The following is a 10,433-nucleotide window of genomic DNA, read 5'->3' as shown; positions in this document are numbered from 1 at the left end:
CTTTAGTGAACATCTATAGAGGTCATTTTGCAACACTTTTTTGCTTCATCTTGACAGTTAAGAGACTAATATTTGATAATGCTTAGATCCTCTTTGAGATGTTATTTTTGTGTTCCTTTCCAAAGAACAAATGCAAAACCGCTTTCTCAAGTCGATGTGTTACTTGCACATATTTCAAAAGCTGAGCTGTTAACCAGATGTATGTTGTAACTCACTTCCTGTTGCATAAACAAAACGGACATCGAGATGTCCATGTTGCCGTCTTGTATTAATTTATCATAGTTTCAACACAAGCAATCATCGAATTAAACCCTCCATATTTCACTCCCCTCATTTATTTTTCCATTCCCCCGTGCCTCCCAAGACTCAGTTACAGCTGTAGCTCGAAGTAATGAATCATTTTAAATGAAAAACGGATAAAAACAGAGTCAGTGGTAAAAATAGAAGGTCTTCCATCTCTTTGCTGAGGTAGTTAAATGAGGAAGAGCCAAGAGAAGTCTAAATAATAAAATGTTCATTTATGGATATGTTGTATGTAGAGTGTAATTTTAGTTATTTGAAATATTTAACTGACAGAATTAGTCTTTAAGCATAATACTCAGGCTTTCTTTCATCTACTTTTATGATTGTCAGTTATACAATAGGACCTCCTGGATCTTTGGATTATGAAAGCCACAGGTGCCAGTGCTTTACAAAGCCAACTGGCAAGTAATGAAACTTCCCAATTAAACTTCTCTCTGCTGGAGTGTACCTGAATGGACTCTAAATAGACTGACCACTAAAACCACCTCACACTGCATGTCAACATATACCCATTCACAATCATACACTGTTGACAAAAGGCTGCCATGCAAGGTACCAACCTGCTCATTGGGATCAAATCTAATACTCATTCACACACAGATGGCACAGCTTTCAGGAGAAATTTGGAGTTCAGTATCTTTCCCAAGGACGCTTTGACATGTGGACTGGAAGATCAGTGGCAGTAGCCTGGCTGCCAGTTGGCATATTCCACTAAATATCAATACACGGCTCATTTATTGATTAGCAGATTGTGACTTTATTTGGAATATGAATCATGTGACCGCAATATAAATAAAGCTCCTGCAACTCAGTGCTAACAAAAGGTCACTCCACAGGACAGGCCCACAAAATTAGCTAATACTTCAGCCCTCGCTTTAGTTGATATTCTCTGTATTCTAAGTGTTGCAAATTTCCACCAAAGGGGGAAATTAGTTTACTTCCTCATATGTTACTTCCTTAATTGTTCTGGACCCTACAACCGTATCCACACAGTAGAACCGGAATCAACCTTTTTTTTTTTTTTCTTCAGCCTTTGTTAAGACATGATATAAAGTATAGAAGTGGTGAGCATTCCCTTTGTGGCAAAATATGACAAAATATGGAAATGAGCAATTAGCAAAGTATTATTTTACATATGGACTCTAATTATATGGGCCATACATGAAAAAAAAAATTCATGTCATCTACAGACAAATTAGTTGTTTTTTGGTGAACAGTTTGTGACAATGATCTATTAGTGGGCTGGCAGGTTGAGAGAAACATTAGTATTAGCATGTAGTTTAAGCAGATTTTGTACATAGTGTAATGTTGCTGGTCCAGAGGATGTACTGTACATATGCAAAGATCTGATGGTGCACAGTGTTAATCTCTGTCCTCCACTGCACTCAGTGGAGTAGCTAAGCTGCTATTTTATGCACTATTCTGTTAGCCTCCAACTGGGAGAAACTTTCAGGATCAGATGAGTAGCAATTTACTATGCCCTTAAATGGTAGCAGCCACACTCACATGGCACTGTTAAATTCACATCTTTTGTGCACATTGTTGAAGTGCATTTAGCAAAATAATAAAATATATAGCTGTAGTTGAAGGGATTTGATATCACTATTATTATGGAATATCAATGACAACAGGTCTACAGGATAGTAAAGTCCAAGCAAGATCTCACACTTTACCAACTTGATCTGATGTTTTTTGTCGTGTCTGTTTGTTTTAGTAAAAAGGTAACACATTAGATGTGAGACATCTGCAAATGTCTTAAAGGAAAACACAAGTTTGACGTCATAGTAAATGTGCTCAAATTTAAATATGATCAATACCATGTCTGTGCAGTAAATATGAAGCACAAAGACTGACTCTGTCCAAAGGTAAGAAATTCTGTCCTACTTTTTATTCAGCTTAAACAAACTACATAATGTGTTTACTGGAGAGCATTAGAGGTGCTAAGCTAGTAGGCAGGTCAATGTATTTTACCTGCAAGCAGTAGCTTAAAATTTGGACAGCTACGAGAGTGATATCTCATGTAACTCTTGGCAAAAAAGTGAATAAACTAATTTCCGAAATGTCTAATTATTCTTTAAACTTCTTTTTTTTTATCATATGCACTGCACTGCCATTAGCATTAGCTAGCAGCCTCATTACAAATCATACAATACAACTGAAGGCAGAGAGCATGTGTCTTCTGTGATGCAACATTTAGGTGAAAATTTCCACATTAACAAGGTCTTGTTTGGATGAGATACTGCACCGTGACTGCACAGGCACTGGCCTCTGTGTCCATCAGAGACCAAAGGTGTCCCAACAGTAAGGGGCAGGGGGCTCAGAGTGTATCTCACTGTAAACTTGAGCATGTTTACTCAGGGGGTTTACATATGTGCTATGATACTTTACATAGAGGTCATTGTCTCCTGTAAGCACACAAACGCGCGTGTACGTTCATTGTAAAACAGAGGTTAGCTGAGGCTCTCGGCCGAAGCCCTCATTCTGCTCCGATTATCTTTACACAAAACCATGTGTTGCCTGCTGACCGACATACAGGTGTAAGTGCCAGCAGGCTATCAACAAACACGCACAAACACACACACACACACACACACACACACACATACACACACACACACTAATCATCCCTAATCAAAAGGTGTTATGGAGGACCAATCACGCAATGTGGTAACAATGAGTCAGATGTTGTGTAATGCTCTGGATCCGACTCAAATTTGGACCCTTGACATCTGTAACCATGGAGGTGCTGTCAAAACCAACAGACAAAAGTTAAACTGTTTGGAAATAACAGTGCTGGGAGTTCTTGTGAATGTTGTTAACATTATGTGCTGTGCGCTGTGTGCTACAGAGCAGTCTGTATGTAGATATGTGTTTAGGTATGATGCAGGACATGATTTTGCAGGGTTTAAGGCAGATTCGGGTAGCGATTATCTGGCTTCACCTCTAAGTTCCTAGAAAGTCAATGATATATCTGTAAAATCTTATGAGGGTTCTTGGAAAGGAAAGTGAAGTATGGTTCTCATTATATTCAGGGAAATGAGTCAGTGTTTGAAATGGACACTATCATACTTCCACATTCTTCAAAACTCCTAAAACCTGTTTTTGCCATGCACGCCTGAATTAGAATGTTAGGAGGCCCCAGGGCAAATATTTACTGTTGGGCCCCTTCTGGCCACTTTCTCACCTTCTTCCATGTGTGCAATGTTTAGCTGCTACCCCCGAGATCCCATTAAAGGAGTAGTTTTCCATTTTTGAGAAATATGCTTATTCACTTGAAGTCTTGTCATCACTTTGAGGTTGTAAGGCAACCAGAGGAGACTTTAAGAAATGATCGCACCTGAAACCACATCATGTTGTTTTTACACTTTGCTTTTTGTACAGATCAAACAAATGATGATATGATGTATTAATTAGTGAGCTTTAGAGGTGCTGTTACCTTTGGACAGAACCAGGCTAGCTGTTTCTGCCAGTTTACAGTCTTTATACTTCAGTGGCAGCTGGCTGTACAGTATATTTACTAAATAATTACAAAAGTGTATTAATCTTTTTATCTACCTGTAGGCCAAAAACCAAAATAACGTGTTTCCTATAATGTCAAAATATTGCTTGACAACCAAGTACAGTGCAACACGTTTGTGGTATTTTAATCAAACGCAACGTTATAAGAATATGCATAATTTCACCACAATATAAATAAAGTTCATAAAACTCAATGTTATTTCAAGGTCACTACAAGGCATGCCCACAAAATTAGCTAATAATTCAGCGCTTGCTTTAGTTAATATTGAATGGCGCAAATTTCCATGAAAGGGGGAAATTAGTTTACTTCCTCATATGTTACTTCCTTATTGTTTTGGACCCGACTGTTGTAGTAGAACCAAAATCAACAATTTTTTCTTCCGACCTTTAAAAACATAATTATGTACAAAAATATTGAAGTGTTGACCCTTTCGTTTTCCACAGACTGAGCTTGCACATTTGATGAAGGTGATAAAATATTGAAATTAGCTAAAAGTGCTGTATTACACCAAATAAAAACATTTTCATGAAATTTGAAGAAATTTGCATGTTTCATGAAAGTTTCATGTTTTACATATGGACTACAGTTAATAGACTTTACATGAAAAAAAAACATAAGCATTTTATTCAAGTCATTCACAGACTAAGAAATGTAAAATGTGACATTCTACATACTGAGGGCACACATGTTTGGGGATCTAACACCATGTTAGACCTTTTAACAAAAAAACTGTTAAAAAAAAGTTTAATTTAAGATAATACTATAATAATATATATATATATATATATATATATATATATATATATATATATATATATATATATATATATATATATAGGCATACAAGACTTATAGATATAATGTAGATATAGAGCATATGAAAATGAATTGTATTTATTCACTTTTTTCTGAGAGCCTGAACAAAGACACCAGAAGTGATATGACCTCTGAAGCATGCCCTCACTTCAAAATCATGTTTACGAGCAATTCTCATAAAGTTTGTAAAAATCCTGAAATTTCAAGATAAATTTCAAACTAAAAGATAAAAGATATTTTACAGCTGTCATTGCGGTCCTTCCTTAAAAGGAGTCTGCAGGAATCAAAACATCAGGGTTAAGAATATATAAAGTCCTATAATCACATCTCCCACTGAAAACACTGCATGCCCTGTGTGTTATACAGCTGCTGGTAACATTGCTTAATTGTTATGGAGGGATTATCCTGTCAGAGGGGGGCGGGGCGAACCAGGTCAGATGATGGTGATGATGATGGTGGTGATGATGATGCTTGATCTGGTATGTGAAAGCCGATAGGAGCTTTCCTTTGGATGGCGGAGCGAGGAGGGGGAGGTGGGGTGTCACAGGGGGGAGGCGGGCTTAGAGAAACACACACACACACACACACACACACACACACACACACACACACACACGCACGCACACACACACACACACACTAAATATACACACACACACACACACACACACACACACAGGCACACAAACAGGGCCCCGCTGGTTCATGTGAGGATAGGGACCGTCCTGAGCTGAACTCAACGTTACAAATAGGAGCTGCGGCATTCCAAGTGGAGCAGAGTGGAGGTGCGCCACACAGATGATAATATTAAGTAACAGCGCTGATCTGCAGTATTAAACCAGAGAGAGAGGGAGACACACAAAGACGCTTCTTCCTGAACCCGACAAGACGTGTAAGAGGCGGAGGACTCATGCTCACCGACGGACAACATTGAACATTCTCAAAAGGTACTATTATTGGTAGCTACTATTCTTTTAAAATAGATGTTTCTTTATGTTAGCTTTACTAAAACTTTATTTTTCTTTTTTCATTTTTGTTTTACGGGCAATGGAGCTTTTCTCGCGGAATAACCCAACAACATTGAACGCGATGTATTAGAATAACGCATATTTTCTGATGACATTTATTACGAATAGTCTACATATTAAAGAATATATGAAATTATTTATAACTAAAACTCATCTGATGTGACCTATGTTCAAGCTGCAGTCTTTTATGCCTTGTCACCCTAATGTGCCTATTATTGCTTATATTGTATTTTACAGTACAAACGGCTGCTATTTACTTTTATCTATATACATGAGGTGTACTGGAACAGAAGTTGCAACTTTTTCTGAAAAACTTTCAATTACCTGTACGCTTACATGTGTTCATTAAATCGCCAGTAGCGCTGCCGGCTGTGAGGTAAACCAGTGAAGTCAGGTCAGCTCGTTATAAGAATCCGTCAGGAGATAAGAGTGTTCCGGTGAGACATGTGGGTCAATGCTGATGAAGCATGTAAAACGGTCAGACCGGAAGCCGATCGTACTTACTTGGGTTTAATAAAGATGACTGATAAGATTTAAAGAGTGTCAAGAAACGCTCCCGAATTATAAACCTGTGAATGTTAAATATGTATGTGGGTTAAAATATTTGTGGGTCAATGTCACATTCTAATTAAATGTAAAACAAAGTATGGCATGGCTGCCTAGTTTTGTGTTTACAACACGCAGTGTTCCATTGAACGTATAATGAGGCTTGCAAGGTTATGGTACAAGTCGCTCCAGTTTTATTGGAGAGATGTAATGGGGTTACATAATATTGTGTTGTAATGGCTCTTGCATAACCGCTAAATCCCTCTTCTCTTCTTCACTTCGATCACTAGGCGGCACTGTTGCTGCATCATTGCATCTCAGAGAACATCTAACAGGCGTCCAGCACCACACAGCGGTTCCATCTGCTCTCAGCAACAAGGACAGACTCGTTCAGGCACTGAGTGAGTGTAGCAGGCGTGATGTTTGAGGAGCAGTCCCAGCCGATGAGGGGGCAGCAGGATGTGGCTGTGCTCCAGACCTTGCAGTCGCCTGCAGCAGTGACTCCAGGTGGCAGTGGAGGAGGAGGAGGAGGAGGAGGAGCAGGATCGCCCATGTCTTTCACAGATGAAGCCGTGTCCATCCTGACCTCCAGCAGCATGTTGGCCCGCTCCCTGCTGGGTCGCAGCTCTGCCGTCAAACGAAAAGAGAGTCCTTCTTCCAGCATCCGGCGCAAGCGTGAGTTCATCCCTGTTGACAAGAAGGATGATGGCTACTGGGACAAGAGGAGGAAGAACAATGAGGCGGCGAAACGCTCCCGGGAGAAACGGCGTGTGAACGATATTGTCCTGGAGAGCCGTGTGCTGGCTCTGCTGGAGGAGAACGCACGTCTCAGGGCAGAGCTGTTGGCTCTGAAGTTCCGCTTTGGCCTAGTCAAAGACCCCTCCAATGCCTCTATCCTGCCACTCACCACGGCTCCTCAACACACCACTCAAAGCTTGACTCCCCACTATTATCTCCACAGGGGGGATGGAGGCCTCCCCAATTCCTCAGCCCTGCATCCCAGCAACCAGAAAGGCCAGTTGAGTGTGCGGAGCTCCAGGGATGCTGGTAACCTGTCCGAGGACTCAGGGTTCTCCACGCCAGGTGGGTCCAGTGTGGGTAGCCCTGTCTTCTTTGAAGACCGGCTGAGCGACCATGGGAAATCATCCCCACACAGAGCAGAGGAGCTGGGCTATGACCTCCACCACTCCCCATCTGACGTCCACCACAGTGCAGTACTCACTGAAGCTAGGTTGGACCTTGCAGAGGGCATGAAAAATCTTCCTCACAAGCTACGTTTCAAGACTCCTGGCACTGGGGACGGGTTCGATGCTGCAGGAGACAACAGCAGACGAAGCCCCTTGCTACCTACAGCAGCACGGGAAGGTCAGAGAGAGGCCCTCAAAGGGCAAGGACTGACCGGAGGTGAAGTGGGAGCAGGGCACACTGGCCCCTGGCTCCAGCAGCTGGAGGGAGAAGAGGGCAGGAGGGGGAGACAGTCCCCTCAATACAACATCTCAGCAGCCAGCTACAGCCTGCAGCCTCCTACGCAAGGACAAACGGAGGTCCAGTACCAGCATGAGAACGGTTTCCTGAAGTCTCAGCTCAACTCTCTGAGTGTGGAGGTGGCTCAGCTGAAAAAGCTTTTCACAGAGCAGTTCACGGCCAACGTCAACTGAGGGCAGGACGCTGAGTCAGTCAGTGTTTGCCGATGTCTAGACTTTTAAGGACAGACACAGTTTTACTGTGAATGAGCCTTTAAATACAGCACAGCCACAGGAGCAAATGTTCACAAAGACTCAACTGTCAAGTCTGACAAACTTTTAACAATGTGTTGTTGTTTTTTTCAAATACTGTATATTGTAATAAATGTCTATACACATTCATCTCATATCCTGCTGTCTAGGTTTTAACCACTACTTAATCTCAGCTCCTATCAATGTCTCTCAGATAGGGAGGCTTATCTGTAATAGTGTTAAGTGTATAATAATGTCTCTATTTCATACACTGTGACAACTAAAACCACGCAACATAAAACTGTTTACATCACATCATCTGAAACAACAGGGTTTGGTGGTTCTGAAGCTGCATTTTTAGTCAGTTGGGAATAAGCCAGCAGGTTAACACAAACCAACGGAGGACGTGTTTGCAGATTTGTTATTAGAGTGGAATGACTTACTGCACATGTTTCAAACCTGTGAACACTCGCAGACAGACAGTAAATACACACAGAATCACTGACTGCGAAAGCTAAAATAAAATTAGTAGCTGTCAAAACCTCCATTGGTTTCAGAGGCTAAAAGAAAGGTTTGTTCTGAGTCAGTTTTCTTCCACAAGCTTGTTTATCGTTACTTGTTATGTGTCATATGTCAGGAGAGAATTTCATTTACATGTCAGGAGCTCCTTTTAGGAAAGACACTATAACATCTACTGTACTCTTTTAGTGTTTCACATCCCCCTTTCTGTCTCTGTTCATGCCCAGGTTGGATATGTTTTTATTACTGTTCTGTTTTCTGTACTGAGGTGATGACAAGAATTCAATGTCTGATATCTCTCTGTACATTTTCATATTTGAAATAAATAAATCTTTGACAGATCTAACATCTTCATGTCGAGTTTATCATTATTCTGGGAAAGCTTACAGGGGCACACTACCAATTTTACACATGAGATCAGTTCTTTTTGTGGACTAAGAATAACCCTGTCATACTGATGTCATGAACTCAGTTTGGGCTTAAGACTTAAAAAATGTATTTAACGCAAAGCCTACGTTACAAACCAGAGCTGTGGGGTTTGAAAAAAATGTAGCATTTAGGAGACGGAGATTTTATCCAGCTGCATTATGGGAAATGTAGTTGTTTTTGGACTTGACCCATACTAGGGACTAAAAGTCAAGATATCTGAGCCTCAGTTGCTTCAATTTCAAATCATTATTCTAAGTCTTTACGGGAATGCGATACTAAATCACTTGAGTTCTCCTTTACACATCATCACAACAAAGCCTAAAAGCTAAATATCATGAGTTGTCTCCAAGAAACACACAGTAATCAAACTGAAAATCTAAAGCAGATACATGAAATGTCACATTATTCATTTGAGCGTGGATATAATTTCTCCTACCGACAGATTATGTGCTGGAAGATGAGATGGTAAGTGCAAGAGAACAAGAGAAGGGTATGGTTTGACTGGCATGTGCTGACAAACGCAGGCGGCAAGGAGTGGGGCTGTGCACTTGGCAGGCTTCTCTCCTGCAGTGCCCGCAGGCAGCCTGACATCCAGACAGACAGAGACAGAGACAGTAGGTGTGCCTGCTATTACACAACAGTTCGACTTCTATTAGAGATCTTCAAAAAGGCTTTAATTATAACAGCTGGAGGGGAGTTCATGGAAGTGAAGAATGGATAGCGTGAACTTGACAGAGACATGCAATCACATTTATCCAAGATAATTATTTAATCATCTTGTGGTTCTTTTGTAATGTGTCTGTCATTACATACAACAGCACCAGAATTTTAATACACTTTTGTATCTAGTCAAAATCTGTTTCCCTCACGTGTATTTAAAAATGAATTTAAAGAAGAAAAAAAAACATACCATTTTGGCGTCAGCAGGGGGCAGCAAAGACAGTATCTTCTGCATCGCTGTGAAGCCCCAGAATCTCTTTCATCATCTACAACAAGATATTAATCATGCTATGGATTAGTGAATTCCATGTTCTTGCAGGTCAGCTAGTTAGTTGGCATGGTGATGACTGATACTTAAATCTAGCAACTGTGCATGTGTATTCAGGGGAAACGTGCAGACGCTGATGCTCAAATATGAAAATGTCAGCTGAATAATGAGAAAAATAATCATTTGATGCAATAAAAATGTTTATTCAGCTTGGCACGTGTCAACATCATTTTATCACTGCAGAATTTATGCTCTTATCTGTTTATGCATAAAGAAATATTTATTCTAGCTTTTTACATGTGTTGGTGGGCTTAAACTCTAATTAGACAACCTGTTCATACTCCCACCTTCTCCAAAAAATGTGAAAAAATGAACACTAATTTTGGCTACAATTCCTCCCCAAAACAGAGTCGAAAAAGGCAACATTTTATAAACAGAGTTGCAGTCTGCCTCTGAGTAAATTGGACAAGCCTGTGGTGAACTGGGAAGGTAACAAGGTAGAGGCGAGGCAGGCACTGCAGGTGTGGAGCGGAGAGAAGAAAGGATTCTGATTTGATGAAGCTGCTGCA

At 40.6% G+C, this 10,433-nt stretch overlaps 1 protein-coding gene across 1 annotated transcript; it reads left to right on the top strand.

Annotated features, from left to right (window-relative positions):
* Positions 1-5,329: 5,329 nt before the first annotated feature.
* On the top strand, positions 5,330-8,793 carry nfil3-6 (nuclear factor, interleukin 3 regulated, member 6). Its single transcript, XM_062438696.1, has 2 exons — positions 5,330-5,586; positions 6,504-8,793. Exon 2 carries the CDS (start codon positions 6,633-6,635, stop codon positions 7,869-7,871), a length of 1,239 nt encoding a protein of 412 aa, XP_062294680.1. The 5' UTR covers positions 5,330-5,586; positions 6,504-6,632; the 3' UTR covers positions 7,872-8,793.
* Positions 8,794-10,433: the final 1,640 nt, after the last annotated feature.

The sequence above is a fragment of the Scomber scombrus genome, chromosome 18, assembly GCF_963691925.1.
Source record: "Scomber scombrus chromosome 18, fScoSco1.1, whole genome shotgun sequence".
Lineage (NCBI taxonomy): Eukaryota > Metazoa > Chordata > Actinopteri > Scombriformes > Scombridae > Scomber > Scomber scombrus.
The sequence above is the reverse complement of the archived record's forward strand: the minus strand, read 5'-3'. Positions and strand labels throughout refer to the sequence as shown.